General features: G+C 38.9%; 1 protein-coding gene across 3 annotated transcripts in view; it reads right to left on the bottom strand.

Moving 5' to 3' along the window:
* The window catches only part of C9 (complement C9), a 69,578-nt gene that overhangs the window by 31,244 nt on the left and 17,792 nt on the right, over positions 1-20,542 (bottom strand). For all 3 annotated transcript variants that reach the window (XM_053591820.1, XM_053591809.1, XM_053591830.1), the window contains exons 2-5: positions 14,995-15,100; positions 14,447-14,594; positions 14,043-14,190; positions 4,713-4,851 (exon numbers count right to left, since the gene is read on the bottom strand). In XM_053591820.1, the coding sequence (XP_053447795.1) occupies positions 4,713-4,851; positions 14,043-14,190; positions 14,447-14,594; positions 14,995-15,100 (541 nt within the window). The remainder of the gene's footprint in view (positions 1-4,712; positions 4,852-14,042; positions 14,191-14,446; positions 14,595-14,994; positions 15,101-20,542) is intronic.

The following is a 20,542-nucleotide window of genomic DNA, read 5'->3' as shown; positions in this document are numbered from 1 at the left end:
AAAAATCATTTTATCATAAAGACATTTGTACCAGATTGTTTATCACAGCTCAATTTACAATCACCAAGGTGTGGAAACAACCTAAATGCCCACCAACCTAGGAATGGATTAACAAACTGTGGTATATGTATACAATGGAATACTATTTAGCCATAAAAAGATGGAGACTTTACTTCTTTAGTATTAACCCGGATGAAGCTGAAACACATTCTTTTATATTTATTTTTGTTTTTATTAAATCATAACTTTGTACATTGATGCACTTATGGGGTTCAGTGTATTGATTTGATATACAATGTGAAATGCTTACATTGAACTGATTAACACATCCATCACAATTATATTCTTTTCTTAATAGTTTTGAAATGGCCATTGCATTATGCATATTAGGTGAGGTCCCCCCAGAAACCCTCCCTCCTCCTGCTTCCCTCCTCTTCCTCTTCCTCTTCCTCTTCCCTTTTACTTTCTGGACTATAGTTATGTTTCACTATAGTTATGTGATGTAGGTGATTATATAGATTTCATAGTAGTATTGAGAACATTGGATACTGTTTTTTCCCCATTCTTGAGACACTTTACTAACAAGAATATGTTCCAGCTCCATCCAGGCAAACATAAAAGATGTGAAGTCTCCATCTTTTTTTATGGCTGCATAATTCCACAGCGTACATATACCACAATTTGTTAATCCATTCATGGGTCCATGGGCACTTGGGCTGTTTCCATGTCTTGACAATTATGAATTGGGCTGCAATAAACATTCGGGTGCAAATGTCTTTGTTGTAAAGTAATTTTTGATCATCTGGGTATATACCTAGTAGAAGAATTGTAGGATTGAACGGCAGGTCTACTTTTAGTTTTTTGAGTATTCTCTAAACTTCCTTCCAAAAAGGTCGCATTAGCTTGCATTCCCACCAGCAGTGTAGAAGTGTTCCCTTCCCTCCTCATCCATGCCAACATCTATAGTTTTGGGATTTTGTTATGTGGGTTAATCTTACTGGAATTAGATGATGTCTAAAGAGGTTTTGATTTGCTGAAACACATTCTTCTTGGTAAAATATCACAAGAATGGAAAAGCAAATATCAAATGTACTCAATTCTAATATGAAGCCAGTAGACAGTCTAATTCATGCCCACATAGGAGGAAAACTAATTTCAATTCAAGTAGGGGGAGAGAAAATGGGGGAGGTTGGGGTACAATGTAGGGGTGTATGGCACACCTTTTGGGTACTGGACATAACTACAAGAAGAACTCTACCTAACAAATTTAAATATTGTGACCTGGTTGTTTGTATCCTCATATTAACCTGAAATGACAGAAAAAAGAGTAAAACCCCCATCTCTACTAAAAATAGAATATTTAGCTGGGTATAAGGGCAGGTGCCCGTAGTCCCAGCTATTTAGGAGGCTGAGGCAGGAGAATCACTTGAACCCAGGAGTTGGAAGTTGCTGTGAGCTAGGCTGAGGCCACAGCACTCTAGCTGGGGGCAACAAGACTCTGTCTCAAAAAAAAAAAAAAAAAAAAAAGATACAAAACAAAAGCAAAACAAATGGAGCAGAAACGAACAAAAAAAAAATCAAGCAATCATTTGAAAGACAGTAGAACAAAGGCCTTAAAGGTGATGGGGGCACAAGAGTCAGATTGCTGACATTAAAGAATTAATAAAGCTAAACTCTCACTAAAGGCTTATGGGCCAAGCATTGTTTTGAGTATTTTACACAAGTTGATGGACTTAAGTAGAAAGGCTTGAGTTCTGAAGCCACCTGTCTTCAAAACTTGTTGAACTTTTGCATTCTATAGGCTGTTAGAAAAGGAAATGCTTTTCTGTGCATAGAAAATTACTGTAATAAACTGGGCACAGTGGGTGACCCTTGTCTTTAATCCTAGCACTTTGGGAGGCTGAGGCGGGTGGATTGCTTGAGCTCAGGAGTCCGAGACCCTGTGTCTCCTAAAAATAGAAAAACTAGCTGTGTTGTGCTTGTAGTCCCAGCTCGTTGGAAGGCTGAGATATGAGATGGAAATCCGGAGGGAGAAGAAACTTACTTTTCCTTGCATAATCTTTTGTACTGTTTGAAATTTGTATTAAAAAAATATTTTTATATGAAAAACTACTATAATAAACAACCTAGTTAAAAAAATTAAAGCTTTTAACAAAAACAATCTTTGCCAATTTGGTTATTTTCTGGTATCAATGGGAGAATTGTAACATCAGTGGTTCAGCTTCCTTTTCAGATATCTTCTGAAATAGGTGTGGCTCTTGTCTGAGAAGGGACACCTGTCTTTAGGCTGTGGGATGGATTGGATTCAGCAACATGTATGGGGTGGCTGCTTGGCAGGGGAAACCTGAGGTTACTAGCTAGGTTTATCCCCATGTGATAATGGGCCAGGAGAATTCTTTGAAAAAATAAAAGACAATAAATTGTTGACAATAAGTAAATAAATATTTTTTTAAGATTTTAAAAATTAATTAATCTGACAAAACTCGATGAACACTTACTGTAAACATATATCAAGTTGGCATTGGTAATAGGCTATCAAGAAGTATAATATATATATAATTTCCCTTTACATGCCATAAGAAGATAGGTGATATATTTCATCAACTAATAGAAATTGAAGGAAAAAACTTCTCTAAGTTAAAACAGCAATTTCTACTCATGTAAATTTATGTTCTTTTTTTTTTTATTGTTGGGGATTCATTGAGGGTACAATAAGCCAGTTATCATGTTCTTTTATATATGGTTATAACAAATTTGGCTGCTTATTTTCAAAGACCATGACAGATTTGAATACGTTCTTCAGCAGTGGGAACACCAAGGGAGTGATTTGGAGACTTTAACAACTCTCCCCTCAATTCTCACACCCGTTTTTCTCAGTTGGCATCAAATACATATTGAAGTCCACACTCCTGTTTTTTTCCATAACCTTGATACTAAAACTCATTTGGAAGTATTACTCTGGCTTGGACTGATAAAAAGCCACTTATAGTCTTCATTTCTCCCACTATGTGTGAACATTAGTTTTGGTACCAAAATAGTAATGTGTTTGAATATGAGCTGCTACTCCAAACCCCACTAGGGTGTAACTCATACACAGGGTAAACAGTACACCATCTTTCTAAGGTCCCAAACATTCTAAAATGCCAAAACATAGCTGTTGCCAGCATTGTGAATAAGGGAAAACAGTACTTCCTTTCCAAACATAGCTTCGGGATCGGTCTTGGGTGACCCCCCCGCCCCCCAGCCCTTATCATTATCTGTTACATGGTAGTGAAGACAGGGAAACTGTCAAGTGCAGACTGAGCCCAAAACAAAATAAAAAAACAATAACCCTCTTCCCATGAGCAATGGTCAAGTTTACCAGGTCTGGCGTATTCTACTTAAAAATGTAGAAAATCTGTAATACTTTTAAGAAAGATTATTGTTTTCTGCTCCCAAAATTTCATGCTTAAAGAGTATAACCCTGGCACTGTGGAGAAAGATCAACAACCAAAAACAGTTCCCACAGATGTGTGGGAAACTGATTCTATTATGGACTTACCAGGTACAAGAAGTATGGCAATGTGATTCTACATGCAAAAATAAATAAATAAATAAAAAACAAAGAAAGAAAATGGTCCAGGTGCTCAAGTCTTTAGCATTCATACAACAGAACAAATTGGTTTGTAACACTGGTTACAAACTTCACATTGGTTTATAACATTGTTAGAAAATAAGGGGGAAATGTCTGGCATGGTGGCTCATGCCTATATAACTCAGAGGACTCATGGATTGCCTGAGCTCATGAGTTCAAGACTAGCCTGAGCAAGAGCAAGACTCCCATCTCTAAAAAATAGCTGGGTGTTGTCGCAGACTCCCGTAGTCCCAGCTACTCGGGAGGCTGAGGCAAGAGTATCGCTTGAACCCAGGAGTTCAAGGCTGCTGTGAGCTGTGATGCTACAGCACTCTATCCAGGGCAACAAAGTGAGACTCTGTCTCAAAAAAAAAAAGTCTTCTTTGGTAAAGAAGACTCATAATGTCTTCTTTATTCGATTAATAACAAAGCTTTTATATTATGAGTCCCACCCAATGTAAAAAAAAATGTGTATTTTTAAGTAAGTATAGCTAATTTTCCCTACTCTCTCTCTCTCTGTTTTTTTTTTTTTTTTTTTTGAGACAGCGTCTCACTCTGTTGCCCTGGGTGGAGTGGTGTGACCTCATCATAGCTCACGGCAACCTCAAACTCTTGGGCTCAAGCAATCCTCTTGCCTCAGCCTCTTGAGTAGCTGGGACTACAGGCACTCTCCACAATGCGTGGCTAGTTTTTTTTTTTTATGATGTCCAGCTAGTTGTTCTATTTTTAGTAGAAATGGGGTCTTGCTCTTGCTGAGGCTGGTCTCAAACTCCTGAGTTCAAGCAATCCATATGCCTCAACCCCAGAGGGCTAGGATACAGGCATGAGCCACCATGCCCTGCCCCAGTGGGATCATTTTAAGAAACAGACTATTGTAGCTCCAGAATAAGGTAATTAACTTTTACCTTACCAGAATAAGGTCACTAATTAAGGTATATAATTCTTTATAATATCTTGCTTGGATCAAGAGAAGGTATCACTACAGGTAATAAATATTAATTCATTGAATGGGTTGGGAGGCTCTAGTCTATGGATGGTTCTAAAGATTTGGGAATGACATTGTGTAGAGTAAAAATTATTTTCTTCTGAGGAGACTTACTTCATACATCAGAGAAGCCACGTTCCAGGGTCTTCGGTAATATGTCAAAGTGTTTCCATCCCGATCCCTGCTACAGATCCCATTGTAGAACTCATTGTCAAAAGGTGTGGTTAGGGGCTCCATCCCTAAAACGTTGATTCTGAGGATGAACAGAGTGGTTATCAGGTGTGGAAAGATCACAAGCTAATGCAAGGCGGTTCTCTGCAGTCAGGAAAAGCGAGACAGCTTCGGTTCAGTTACCGTCACCCAATATGATTGCACCATAATAAGGAACAGAAGCAAGGGCCTGTTCACCTTGGCTCAGTGTTTCTGGCAGAAAGTCAACCTTAGAAGTGCCTTATAAACTCTTTTAGGTAACTAGGACACTGTTTAGAGTGCAATGAAAGAAATGCAATAAGTAGGGCACCTGGGACCAGCTGGCTCCTGGAGGCTTAATTCCACTGCTGTAACTCTTACCTAAGCTCCCTTGGTGAACCAAGAGCTCATGCTGTAATACCAACTATTTAAATTATTTGAGAACAGAGCATCTCAAGGGGGCAATATATCTTATGCATGTAATTTTTCATCTATGAATCAATATTGAGACTCTTTCTCTCTCTCCTTGTTCTCTTTAAACGTAAGCCTTTTCCTCCAGCTGTCTCACTGATTGTTAAGAGGCTCATTCCCCCCAGACTTTGATTATTCCTATTGTACTTTCCAATACGAACACAAAAATTTCAGCATCCTGGTAAGGTATTCTCAAAATTTTACTCCTTCCCAAAGTAAAATATTTTTATTTGACAAGCTTTATTGCATGAATAGAAATTTTCTTTTGCTTGATAAAATGAAATTTGATTTGTAGGCTTAAAAAGAATACATGAACAAGAAGTAGTCAGTTCTTTGTGAAGTTCACCTTTGTTAATCTGGAGGAACCCATTCTTGCTATTTCAGCTGTAACTGAAATAAATGCCCCCAAGCCAGGGGAGCCAAAATGGAGGTGTGATCCTCAAACCTCTAACTTACTAAGCTTGGCACAAAAGCATAAACTCTTCCTTTGCTCTAGAACACATTCCTGACTCCAGGGAGCTGGGATACAAATCCAGATCTTGGTTTCCAGAGCAATTTGTCAGAGTGTGGATGGCTTAACACAAACCCATTGCTAAGCCAAGATAAATCATTGAAAGTGGATTGTCAGTGGGTTAAAAACAACATCTTTATATAAATAGCACATTTTTAATTAACTTTAAATCTGCAAAGAAAATGAACATAGTAATTCAATTTTAATGGAAGCCACATTAAGGAATTGATACCCTGGCATCTTTCTCAAGGTTAATGTATAGATAAGATTAACCGTCTCTCACTGCCTTTGCCACCAAAAATGCCTTTTATGAAAAACGATATAATCCCGAAGTTCTAATATAGGAACAAAAATTAGAATTATTAACTTAAATATGAGGGGAAGAAAAGGAACATTATACATTTTGTTTACTTTCTTAAACATCTTATGCCTCATGGTAGAGAGAAATTTTGTTCTCAATTTGTCATCCTTCGTTGCCCCTGTATTCTTGCCATCGCCTCCTTGTGGGCATAGTTCACCTCCCTCCCACTTGCTTTGTGGTTGACCATATGACTTGCTTTGGCTAATGACATATAGTTGAGAGTGACAGTGGGCTAGTTCAGAGGCTGGGCATGAAGAGGTCTCGTGGTTCTTTTTGCTTTCTTGTACTTGTGCCATTTCCTTGTATAAGACTTCCAATGGGTAGTTGCTTCCCCTTCAGCTTGTCTACTCCAGTAACCCCAGCTCATCCCCAAACCTCAATGAGAAGCAGAACCGCCCCAGCCATTGCAGATTAAGACAGAACTGCCAGTCAAGCCCAGTCTTATGACTAATAAATACTTATTTTTGTATCACTAAGGTTTTGATGCCACACCTCCAACCTCAAAGACAAGCAACATTGGAAACAAATGATCTGTGTTTGCTTCTTAAACAAGACTTCAACTACATCTTCTTTATTTGATAGTGAACCCTGCCCTATTGTGTAACTGCATTAACGGACACTCTCTACCTCTTTACTTTCAATGAACAAAGAAAATAACCTTTTTTATATTGATGCCTTACTCTTAGTGACTGTTATATCTATATATTATATAGTGTTTGTAACCAACTAACGGGGGTAATATTAAGACAGTTAAAACACAGACTCTGTCCTCAGAATTGTGTTCAAGTTAGAGAGTTGAACATATAATTACCAATTTCAAAAAACAGTCCAAGGAAGAACATACAGTCAGCCCTCCATATCTGTGGGGTCTGTATCTGCAGATTCAACCAATTGTGGATCAAAAATATTTCGAAAAAAATTACATCTTTTGGGTGGTGGCTGTGGCTCAAGGAGTAGAGTACTGGCCCCATATACCAGAGGTGGTGGATTCAAACCCGGCCCGGGCCAAAAAAAAAAAAAAAAAAAAATGCATCTTTCCTGAATATTTATAGATGTTTTTCCTTGTCATTAATCCCCAGACAATACAGCATAATAACTATGTACATAATGTTTACATTGTGTTAGGTATTCTAAGTAACAGAATAGATGATAAAGTACACGGGGGGGATATGCTTGGGTTATATGGAAATACTACCTCATTTTACATCAGGGACTCGAGCATCCAAGCATTTTGGTATGTGCAGGACATCTTTGAACCAACTACCCTTGGGTACTGAGGGGTGATTGTACTTGTACCAAATGAGTAGTACGTGCAAATGTTGTACATTCCTCTTTAAGAGGAAGAGATCACCATGAGAGGGTCATAAAAAGAGTGTTAGAAGAAGGATTTGTTGTGGACTCTGAAATATGAGTAAATCAGGATGGGGCTAGACAGGCAAGAGAAATGCATGGGCAAGAGCCTGGGGATGGAAAGAGTAGGGAATGTTTTTGGCTAGTATTTTTCAGATACTTTGCTTGTGTACCCTACAAATGAATTTTGATGAACTATGCCTTCATGCACATTTTTAGTGTGACATTTAATATTTTTCACCTAAAGTGTAGTTGCAAATATTTATAGCATTCTGGGAAATTAATTAATTAATTAATTCTGACAATTAATTCTCCAGAATGCTATAAATACTTATGCTCTAAAACATAATTATTTTGCCACTTTAAAAAGCAAATTCAATGCATATAACAACTGTTGTTGATGGTGGGTCACTATAGCAATGATATTTCCCTAAGAGTAGGATATTTTATAGAATTTCTTTTCTTTTTTAATAGGCTTTACTTTTTAGAGCAATTTTAAGATCACAGCAAAGTTTTACTTTCTTTGAACAGAAAGTACAGAGATTTCCTAAGTACGCTATGCCCTCTTCTTATGCTTGAGTCTGTATTTCTATTCCATTTCTACCATAGAATTTTAATTAATACCATGTAGTTTTATGCTTGAAAATTTTTATTGTTATCTTGTCATACTTTTCTGTATAAAAAGGTATTAACTAAGATTTTTAAATATTAAATGTTCTTTGACCATAAGGACTAAGTAGTAAAAAATTCTTCATTATTATTAATATATAAATATATTATTAAATTTTTTAATCATTACTAAACATAAGAAAAATTTCATTGGCAAGCCATTTCAATGGAATGCATGGAGCTTCTTTTTAAATTTAATAGATTAGTCCTTGAATTCATAAATGAATACCACTTAGTGCTAGAAAGAGGCAGGGCTTGGTATCAATTTGATTCCTACTTTTTAAAAAGTAGATGTTAATGCAAAACGACTTTATTAACATGAATAAGTAAACAAAAATGGAAGAAATTTTGTTACCATAGTATCGTGTAATTCTGTGATGTTTTTCTGAGTTATATACCAAAAAAGAGCTCTTGCTAGTCTTTCATCAAAAATTATTCTTATATGTAAATTAAAACCACCCTATCACCCAACCCCAGCGAGAATGGCCCACATCACAAAATCTTACAACTACAGATGCTGGTGCAGATGTGGAGAGAAAGGAACACTTTTACACTGCTGGTGGGACTGCAAACTAACATCATCTTTTTGGAAGGAAGTATGGAGAAACCTCAAAGAACTCAACCTAGACCTCCCATTTGATCCTGCAATCCCATTACTGGGCATCTATCCAGAAGGAAAAAAGAAAAAAAACCTTTTACTATAAAGACACTTGTACTAGGTTGTTTATTGCAGCTCAATTTACAATCGCTAAAATGTGGAAACAGCCCAAGTGCCCTTCAACCTAGGAATGGACTGGCAAACTGTGGTATATGTATACCATGGAATATTACTCAGCCATTAAAAAAATGGAGATTTTGCAGCATTTGTACTAACCTAGATGGAGGTGGAACACATTATCCTTAGTGAAGCATCACAGGAATGAAGAATTAGGAATCTTATGTATTCAACTTTGATGTGAGGTCAATTAATGACAATGAATGACATGATGGGGCCTGGGGGAAGGGGAGAGCAGACAGAGAAGGAGGGAGGGGGTGAGGGTAAGGAAAAGAAAAGAAGAAAGAAAATACTGACTAATTCTCACATAAATTGGATTTAATTTTGACCAAAGTACATTTCTTTTTTTTTGTCTTTAATATTTTTTCCACTTTTTATTTTAAGATACATTTAGATGTACAAAAGAGTTGGAAAAATAATCCAAAGAACTCCCATATCCTCTACATTTAATTGATCACTCTGTTAATATCTTATACAACCACAGAACAATGATGAAAACGAAGGAATTAGGTTTGTTACATTTCTTTTAACCAAAGTACAGGACTTGTTTAGATCTTATTCATTTTCTACTAATTCTTTTTTAAATTTCAGAATCCAATTCAGTATCCTACACTGCACGTAGTTCTCACGTTGATTGGTCTGTTCCAATCTGTGACAGTTCCTCACTTATTCTCTGTCTTTATGCCTTCGACAATTTTGAAGATCATGCCTTTAACTCTTAAAAGTTACTTTTAGAGAGACTTACATTTTATACATTTTTATATTAAATACATTAATCTTCATCATCAAAGTACATTTCTTATACATTAATTTTTAATTCAACTTCTTAATATGTTGTTTAGGATATAGGATACTGTATCCTCATGTATAAGTGAAATATGTTTGTAATTTCCCCTTTATAATAATATATTTTTTACAATTTTAATATTAAGTGTATCCAGATGAAGTAGAATGATTTTGAAGTATTTCTTCTTTTTCTATTGTCTATAAAATTTGGCATGATCTGTTTTTTGAAATTACCTTTTATTTTTATTTATAAATATTAGTTGTCTATTTTTTGAGACTTTGGGAAAATAATAATAATAATAATAATATGACTCCATAATGAACCTCAGAGTCAAAGCATTCTATAATAGACGTACTCTTATTTGACAATGTGAATGTTACTTTCTTTGCATTATTATTATTAATGCTCAATATTAAAAAAGAATTATTCTTATAGTCCAGTAGCTGACAGTTGATTAGGACAACTTTCAATGTTGTTGATAAAAGAACTGGAGACTACTTCATTTCCGAAGTGTTAGAGTGCAGCTGAATACCAAGATGGGTAGTTGTTTCTTGGTTTTTCCACGCCATGGTAAAATGTGAGACAGGTGAGAATTGTACTCTGTCCTTGCAAAATGAGAGGCAGATGACTGAGAAATGGGAAGCGGAAAGGAGAATGGGGTTGACAACTGGAATGCAGCTGGGTTGTCAGGCTTCCCAATTTTATAAAAAAAAAAAAATGTACATTTGGAAGTTGAGGATATGCTATTAGATCACTCAAATAATTAATAATTAATAGTTGAACCCATTACCTCAAAACTTATCCGCTTCCCCTTGAAAAGTTTTTGTGCATCCCTTGGCATGCATTACCCTAGTATTGGAGGTTATTGTTTTACAAAACAGCAAACTGGCCAGTTGGCTGGAGCCCTCTGGAAAGTTACAATGACATTGCTTCACAGTCTAAAATACAACTAAGAAAAAAATGTTTTGACTTGGTTCCACTACTACAGAGACACCCAGTCTAGTCCAGAATGAGCCAATTTTTTTCTGCCAAGAAACATGAAAACTTCTCATGGATGGAAAGTCATCACCTAGGAAATAAAAAAAGAAAATGTATTCTTTGGCAGCACTTAGAGATGCCTGTTTTCACACCTGCCTCCAGAACCACAGGCAGTTCCAATTTGCCAGGTGAACTGAAGGGAATGCTCACTTCACAGAACTGGTGTTAGGCTTAGATCACAAAAAATAATTCCTTGCATATTGTACATCAGTTGCAGCTGGTTTGGATTTATGTTTTTTCAATGACTGCAAGATGGCTTGGGGGATTTCCCTAAACACTTCTGGGTACTCTCAGATGCCTACAAGGCAAGTGGCAGAAACACATGTGATGCAAATGAATTCTCCTGAGGGAGAATTTGAATGAGGAAGTCCGTCAAATGAAAAAAGTATGAATTTGTTACCATAAGTGCTTGTGACTTTCATATGTAAAAGAATCTAACTGTATGTGACTGTTGACAGGACTTGCTGGCGTTTTCCAGACTGACTTGTGCAGAAAGTTTATAAGCACGTTCGTATCGTCCATAGCGCCACGTAAGAATAACAGACATTATAGGAAATAATATGTCATGTAAATGGGATGGAAGAATATCACAAATGTGACAGAAGACTCTCACAAATGTAACAAAGTGTGTTGTTTTAAAACATCTTCTTAAATATTAATTACCGATTCATACCACTCTTCCATTTTTTTAGTTCAAATACTTGCAAAATAAATAGCTGCTTCGGGCATTCATTTTTCAGTTTTGCTTCGATGTTTAGGTGTTGACTGAAGTGTTTTGTAGTGTAGTGGGAGAATGCCGTGGGTGGTGGGGAGAAGGAGAGGGTGAGGTGGTGTGGAAGGAAAATATAGTTTGTATGAGTCAGAGAAACTTGGGGTTTTAGCTCTATTAGAAACTAATTTGCCAAATGGCTTTGTTTATTTCACTCAGTTCTTATCTGTAAAAATGAATGTAATACCTCCCATAACAACCTCACAGGATTATATTAAAAATCTATAGAGACAGAATATGGGAAAAGATTTCTAAAAGTTCAAAGTGTTATGCAAATGAAAGCTGTCGCAGAACAATAGGTTTTATGAAAACTAAATTTGTTATAGGATATTGCTTGTGGTGATGGGAAATTTAATGAAAAATGTTGATGGATTGACTCTGTCAGGGCCCACCTCATTTTCCACTTTGCTGCTGACCTTCTCCAACCTGGCTCCCCACGTCCTCACTTGCCTTGTGATGTCGCCCAACATCACCCCTGCAGGGTAGAGCAGGAGGGATTGAAGAATTCCTAGCCAGCTCTGGGAGCCTCATCATGAAACTCCCTGGCAAATATTATGTTAGAAATTTTTCTTTTTCCTGAACAAAGGAAACCAATAGACTATGGATGATTGTTTTTTAGCTAAGAGAGCCAAAATTTCTATATTCTTTTCCTATAAGACAAACTATAAATTTGCAGTGAGTGAGAATAAATAACATATGTCAGGCTTTTTTGTTTAGATTAGGAGGAATCTGTTTCTTGGATCTCAACTAAAGCAGAATAAAGTAGTAAGGGGCTTTCACCATGGACTCACAATCTCTCCCTGAGGAAAACAACCAAACATTGTCAGGACTCATTTGATCAGGCAGTGATCTGGTTATGAAGTTTTGGAAACCCCCATACCATATGCTAAGAGGGCCTGCTGAGCTTGGGGCCCAAAGTCACTCATTCAGTTCATGGTTCCTATGTTTAGGCTGAGCGCCAAAGGCACCAGGGGTAATTCTTCAATGTTGTGTGGACAAGATTTCACAAAGTATTTAAAGGATGTGTGAAATGCTTTCTCTGGTATCTTGGAATTTTTTCCTTAGTTTGATTTAAGAAGTAGAAGTTTCATCTGGCCCAGAGAGAGGAGACACCTCTGGTATTAGCTAAACTTGATCCAGGCGTTATCTTAGGAATGGCAAATACCCTGGGGCAGGGTTTCTCACTCTCAGCACTGCTGACATTTTGGGGCAGGCTGTCCTGTGGCTTAGAAGATGTTGAGCATCATCTCTGGCCCCCACCCACCAAATGACAATAGCACTCCCCACTTCTGCCTCCTCTAAGATGTGACATGGTCTCCAGACATTGCCAAATGTGCCCTGGGGAGAAATCAGCCCTGGCAGAGAAACTACCTTATCCCTCTACCAGCCTTGCTCTCATCACCACCCCGTCTTCTTTCCTTTCCCCCTCTGCATTCCCAGGACTGGAGTCTTGCCCCTGAATTTTTTTTTAGGGACCTAGTTTCAGGCTTACTTGATGCTAATTGATAGTATTGTAGAAAGCACTTATTAATAGATTGTCATTAATAATCCTATTTCTATACCTACCAAGCATTTATTCAGCACCTACTGTGAACCTTGCAGTGGGATCATGAGGATAAAGGGACTTGTTACATTGTAGGTGATGTAATAGAGCCATATATCCTCTCTGTTGATATACTACAGGTGGAAGAATGACTGCGTCTTTTGGGGACAATTTGCCAACAAACCAACCCAACATCCCTTTACAGAAAACAGGTCAGAGGCAGACTATCAGTGGACATCCCCCAAATGCCCTCTCACTATATAGAACAGAGTAAAATGGGACAGAAGCTCAGGACCTCAGGAAGGTGTTGTTTTTCCCAATGCCTGGAGCACCGATCTCTGCATATAGTCTCTGTTCTGTATAACACCAAGTTCTGAAGTCTAAGACTTCCCCTTTGAGCTCACAGCTACCTATCCAGAGCCCCTCAGTTTTATATGGAAGTCGAGTGAAGTGTCATCTTCTACTACCAGAACCAAACCCTCAGCACATCATCCTCTGGCTTCAGAACTGCCTCCTCTAATCCCATTCCTCCTGCTCAACTCCAGAATACTGGAACCTCTGAAAAATTATACCCGGGCGTAGATTTAGGAGATATTTTGGTGGAATAACATCTTCCAGCAACTCAAGTATTTGAATTGAATCACCACAGTTGCTATGGCAATTCATTCCAAATGTTAACATGTCATGTTGGTGTTGGCCTCCCAGAGATTTCTAAGTCAGAGTTTTTATTTCCTACTGCACTGAGATGTAATCACCTAACATCCCGATAATCTAGTCCATTTTCCAGACCCTTACTGAGGCCAGTAGCATCTTGAGATGCTGACTCAGCACTTCTCTCAAGATCAAGTGTAATTCAAAGTGAATACAGACCCAGAGACTGTGCCACTTGTGTCCTCTGTACAAACCCTTCTACATGGGGAGAGAGATGGAGATGGTTTTCACTCAGCTGCATCTGTTTCCACATTTATGTGAGATACAGACCCATAGCCCGCTGTCCGTGCCAGCTCAGACTCTTCCACCACTCTGTCGCGGCAAGGGGGACGGGGGTCACTTTGACAATCATCCTCATCGGAAAAGTCTCCACAGTCGTTGTCACCATTACACAGAAGTCGCCTCTTTATGCATCTGCCTGCAGTACATCAGGAAAGGCACAGTGTGTCAAATGCTAAACATTCCCTCCCTTTCTTTCTGAAGTAATCAAATGCACTTAAATGCTGGTGGTGAGGTACCAGAAAAACGCATTACAATTTTTTCGTATATGTAGATGGCCCTTGTTGGGGGCCTTTTCACACTTGGAAATCTGAGTGTCTAGAAGCATGATTTTTCCTTTCCACTCATCAGAGCACATAGAAACCTAAAATGAGTAATTGGAACACAAAGATTACCTGTACCACATTTAAAGTCGTTTCCGCAGTCCTCCTCCTCCACCTTGTCACAGGGCTCAGTGGGCACACACTGTCGTCTGTCTCCAAGGGAGTCAGTGCAGCTTCTCCCCTTAAATTGTCCAAACACCTCAATGCTCCTTGAACGAAACTGCACAAAACCAGCTGGAAAGGTTAGAATACCTAATGCCAAAACCCCCCCAAAGGATTATGCTCTCAAGCTGTATCCACACCACTGCAGCCTCTAAATCTAAATGGTTTTAAGATAGAAGTGGCAGAAGCAGCAAGAATGTTACCGAAAGTAACATTTAGCATTCTAGATTTTGCATTCTCTAATACCGAAGACCAGACCTTATGATACTCATTTAGTTTCCTGTGCAACATTCAGATCTCATGGCAAGGTTAACCACATACACTACTTATATGTTCATCTCTCTTTCTGGGTCTGGAACTCAATTCTGAGATTTCCCTGCATCATAGACACTTCCCTGGAGATGCCAGCAATGCAATTTCCACCTGGAGAGGTCAGAGGGATGGAGATGAGTGCTCACCATTTGTCTGAGGCAAGGATCACATTGTGACCATTCACTCCAGGAGCTCATTCTGCAGTCTATGGGTGATGGGGAGATACTCCTTTCTTCCGTCTCTGGGACATTACTAAGATAATAGGACATGTCAGTTTATAATGACTATGATGTCTGTCTATTTCCAAGAAGTCTTCACAACCAGTTTATTTACCACTTTACCCCCTTCCAAATCATACTACTTATCCCATTGACTGTACCTCTCATTTGACACTTGATTGCAGACCGATATGTATTTTCAGGTCATCTCTTTGTTTAATTCTTGTACTGTATTGTTATTTAACTTTTAATCTAACAGCAAGGCGGCACAGTACCCACTCCCATCCCCCAAGAGTTTGGCACAGCCTTGAGTTGCCTAATTCTCTAGAAAATTTAAGCCAATGGCCCAGCCATTCCTGTAACAAGCACCTCATAAATCAGGCTTCTCCTTTCTGGTATTCGATATGTCCAAAAGTGAATATTTTACTGCTTTGCTGTCCATTTTAGGACTTATTCCTGGTCTTTCTGACTTTTAACATTATATATTTTGGCACTTAGGACCTTCCCTTCTCCCCACCCCCGAGCCAATGCTCAGAAGTGCTTTCTAATTTTGAACTTTCCTTTCTTGGTTCATCATTTGGATCTCTTCTGGTTGCAACACCACTTAGGGTAATTATCTCATTAAATGACAGGGAGAAAAAAACAAACAAACAAAAAAAAAACCCAAGAAAATTGAGATGCCACCACCAAGAATTCTACAAACTCACTCCCTGTTCTTACTTCCCAGACTTGGCATCTTTCTTTCTTAGAGTGAAATACCAGAGGGATAGTCAGGTGAGGCCAATCCCTCCACAAAAGCCTTGGAACCCAGCTTCTTCTGGGTTCTCCAAGTGGTTGCACATCTCCCCCGCTTTCCACTCTCCCTCATGACCAGCTCCTTTCCATTTGTCATGTAATTTGCTCATGTTTGTGATATTAACACGTACACACCAATGCATGAGCAAATAAAACACACATTTTCTTGCAGCTGCTCCCATCCCCCTCCTGCCCTGTACAATGACACTTCTTAAAGGAATTGCTAGAAAAACATTGATGTTTCTCTTTCACCTAAAAACTGGAAGTCTCATCTCTTCCCTCAACCTCAGCTATCTCTAAATGCTCTCTTCTTTTTCAGTCAAGTTAATTGAAAAAGTAGTTTGTGCCCTGGTCTCTTGTTTTCTGCCCAGTCACCACTCAGTGCTCCCACCCCGTGAACACTGCTCTGGCCCAAGTAAGTGATGATGCCACCTGGCCCTCTGCCCCCTCCCAGGCCTCATCTTGGTGACTTCTTCACAGCATTCCATGCGCTAGCCGCTCTTGCCCTTTACTGTACTCTGCTCCCTCAGACCGAGTGACACTGGATTCTTTCTTTCCCTTCTTTGTCCTCTCAGCCTCGTATTCCAGCTTGTTTATACAGGCTCCTCCTCCGATAGTCCTTTTTCCTGAAAGTCTTGTCCTTAGACCTCTCTCTCTTTTTACATTTTCCAAGAGTGTAGGTTTCCATGTTTATGCAATGACCCCTTGAGAGAAATCTGAAATCTTTCTCAAATTGATATCTCTCTCGAATTTTAAACTTTTGGATGTAACTCCCAGTTAGACCTCTGGACTTGGATGTCTTCATGACCCACTGAGCTGAATTTATCCCCAAATGAACTCATTGTTCTTCTTCTTTCAAAGCTGCTCCCACACTGTATTTACTATCATGGTAAATGGCACATTCATTTATGCAATCATCCTGGCCAGAAACCTGAGTGCTGCTTGCATAATCCAGCATGTCCCAGCCTCATCTCCGACATCTAGTCAACCACTCAAACCTATTGTTTATAGCCTTGTAAGTGACTCTGAAATCTGCCCATCTTTCTTCATCTTTTTCAGATATCTGTGCACTAACATTACATCTCCCCTAGATGACTACAAAAATGTGTTTGTCTAACTCAGTTTCCACAAGACATCCAGAAGGATTTTTTAAAAATTCAAATTTGATCTTATATTCCCTTACTGAAAATCTTTCTGTAGCTTCCCATACTCCTGTAATAAAGTCCAAATTTTCTAACATAGTATAGCAAGCAGAATAATGACTCTCAAAGAAGTCAATGCCCTAATCCCTGGAACCTATGCTACCCTTGCAGGTGTGATTAAAGGGGTGATAATCCTGTGTTGTCTGTCTGGACCCACTCTAATCACATGAACTCTTAAAAGCAGAATAGTGGGTCAGGGAGATGTGAAAACAGAAGAAGATGCAGGAGAAATTCAAAGCATGTTTTGGTGATTCCAAATTTCACCTGCTCTTGCAGCCTCTGAAGATGGAAGAAGGAGGCAATGAGCAAGGAATGTTGGCAGTTCTGGAATAGCACAGAAAGGATTCTTCCTAGAGCCTCCATAAAAGAGTTCAGGCCTGCGGGCCACCTTGATGAGCCCAGTGAGACTCATTTTAAGTTTCTGATGTCCAGAACTGTAAGATAATAAATTTGTGTGTGGTAATTTGTTACAGTGGCAACAGGAAACTAATACACATTGCCTAGCAAGCTCTGTATGGCCAATCATCTTCCTCATTTTTCAACTTCATTTTTCTCCACCTAAACTCTAGCCACACTGAACTTTAAATGGTCAAGATAAGTGACTTTTTCTCATGTCTTCATTTCTTTACCTGGTCTATTCCCTATTCACCACACTGATCTCATCTTGGCTGTATGTTTTTTGTTCTAAGAACCTTCCTTAACCTCCTAGTGTGATTAGTTTTCTATGAACATGTTGTTAGAGCATCTTGTTTTCATATTTCATTTGACTAATCCATTTATCCATACTTATTCACTCGTCAAATATTTATGAATTGCAACTATTGGGTAAGCATTTATATAATGGTGTTCATAACAACACAGCAAAACAAAACCCATGGTTCTGAACTACAATGGAGTTCACATTCTAGCTAAAAGTACCAGTGAGCTTGGGACTTTTCTATGTTGTTCAGCTTGAATATTAAGTACTTGGAAAATAGTAGCAGCCCATGAAGTGGTTTTTTTTTTTTTTAAGAATGAGGGAATACATGAATGGACTGCAAATTGTGGTACATGTATACCATGGAATACTATGCAGCCTTAAAGAAAGATGGAGACTTTACCTCTTTCATGTTTACGTGGATGGAGCTGGAACATATTCTTCTTAGCAAAGTATCTCAGGAATGGAAGAAAAAGTATCCAATGTACTCAGCCCTACTATGAAGCTAAATTATAGCTTTCACATGAAGTCTATAACCCAACTATAGCACAAGACTGTGGGGAAAGGGCCAAGGAAGGGGAAGGGAGGGGGGAGTTTTTGGTGGAGGGAGGGTAATGGGTGGGGCCACATCTATGGTGCATCTTAGAATGGGTACAGGCGATTGCACTAATGTACACAGCTATGATTTAACAATAAAAAAAAAGAAAAAAATGTAAAAAAAAAAAGAATGAGGGAATAATTAAGTGAAAGAGGAGGAAGAAAGTCCTTCGTCATGTGGTTTGGGGCAGATCTAGGCCCGTATTTCTCAAGGGTGTGCTCTCTTGCTGAACCACCCACATGGTTTTTGAGCAAACCTTGCTTGTCATTAAGGCAGGCTTCATGACCAAAGATAGCATTGCTGTAAGCCCAATCCTTGCCTATACCATTCAGAGTATCACGAGGCCCAATGAGCTTCTATTTTATAAAAGTACAGGTTAAAAATGCATTACACAGACTGCCACATCTCCAAGAGAACCTGCTTTTTTGGAAATCTGAGTATTAGTGTACAGCTAAAACCACATGGATGAGAAATTCTCTCCCAGATTGTTTCCATCAAACTAAAGCTTCCTCTGGAGCTGCCAGACCTCTTTAAGAGCCAATAGCAGATGTACCTTTATCCCTTAGAGCAGTGGGTCTCCCTACCAAGTGCATATCATAATCCTTAGATATTAAAAATAGGAATTGTAAAATTGTGTTTCCCATTCCACATCGATTAAATCAGGCTACCTGAGGATGGGCAACAGGCATCAATGACTTAGAAAAGCTACCTACGTGATTCTCATGTTAAAACAATATTAAAAAATACTCCTTGGCAACATCTGGTAGAAATTCATGAAATCTCCAGCAGCTGTAGGGTACTCATTATACCATTAACCAATTGAGGCCATCCTTGACTTAAAAATGTCACTGAACTGGGCTATCATTGGCTTCAAGTATGACTCTAGGCTTTATAAACATCTCTGTGGATCTTTTAATGCCATCTGACTTCTTCGATATGAGTGCTATTGTCTTGAATGGGGTTATCTGTTCCTGCTCATCTCTTTTATATTTATTGATTATTTAGATTATCGTGTTAACATTTTGTTTCAGCATTTCTCCAAGAGAGATTACATCCTGACTTCCAGAAACCTTCATCTTTGTCACCTGCTGCCCAACCTAGCTCCAGTGAATGCTGGTTCAGAGCAGTACTAGCTGGAGGATGATTTGTGGAAGGAAACACTCACTGCAAATACTCCAGAATGAGCTACAGTCCTGTGCTGGGGAAATACAGAATCTCTCCCACACCTAAGCAACTGGGCCCTGCTCGGAGGACACTAGCATTGTTATATACCACTTTCTGACCTCCCCTGCACTAATAATAGTCCTGTACCAACTGTATTCACACTTACTCACTTCTGCTTAGCTTCTAACTTAAGGACTCCTTTTCTGTTCTGGAGGTATAACTCACACTTTGGACTTAGTACAACTCTTCAGATCTTTCCTTATCTTTCATTTTTTTATTGCCCTCCTGGGTTGTGATTTGAATTTATTCCATGAATGACCCAACCCATCCTTATAGGGAGGTCCTTACAGATTACACCCTTGCTCTGGGAATAGGATGTAACATCCTTCTGGTTCACTTCACTGGCTTATTAGGGCTACCATAATAGAGTACCACACACTGGGGGGCTTAACCAACATAAGTTTATTTTCTCATACTTTTGAGGCTAGACATCTGAAATCAAGGTGTGGTAGAATCACCTGAGGTCTCACTCCTTGGCTTATGGAGGATTCCTTCTCCTGGTGTTTATACATGGTCTACATGGTCTTCCATCATGTCTGTGTCCAAATGTTCCTCTTCTTCTAAGGATCTCAGTAATGCTGGAATAAGACCCAACCTAATGATCTCATTTTAACTTACTTGCCTCTTTAAAAACTGTAACTGCAAATATAGTCACACCAGCAGGTACCGAGAGTCAGGATTTCAACATACTAATTGGCGGTGGGGCACAACGCAGCCCATGGCACTCATAAATGTTTTTTGATTAAGAAATACCTTAGGCTCAGCGCCCATAGTGCAGTGGTCACAGTGCCATCCATATATACCTAGGGTGGTGGGTTTGAACCCAGCCGGGACCAGCTAACCAACAATGACAGCTGCAACAAAAAATAGCCAGGTATTGTGGTGGGTGCTTGTAGTCCCAGCTACTTCGGGAGGCTGAGGCAAGAGAATCCCTTAAGCCCAAGAGTTGGGGGTTGCTGT

Source organism: Nycticebus coucang, chromosome 1, assembly GCF_027406575.1.
Source record: "Nycticebus coucang isolate mNycCou1 chromosome 1, mNycCou1.pri, whole genome shotgun sequence".
NCBI classification, from domain to species: Eukaryota; Metazoa; Chordata; class Mammalia; order Primates; family Lorisidae; genus Nycticebus; species Nycticebus coucang.
The sequence above is the reverse complement of the archived record's forward strand: the minus strand, read 5'-3'. Positions and strand labels throughout refer to the sequence as shown.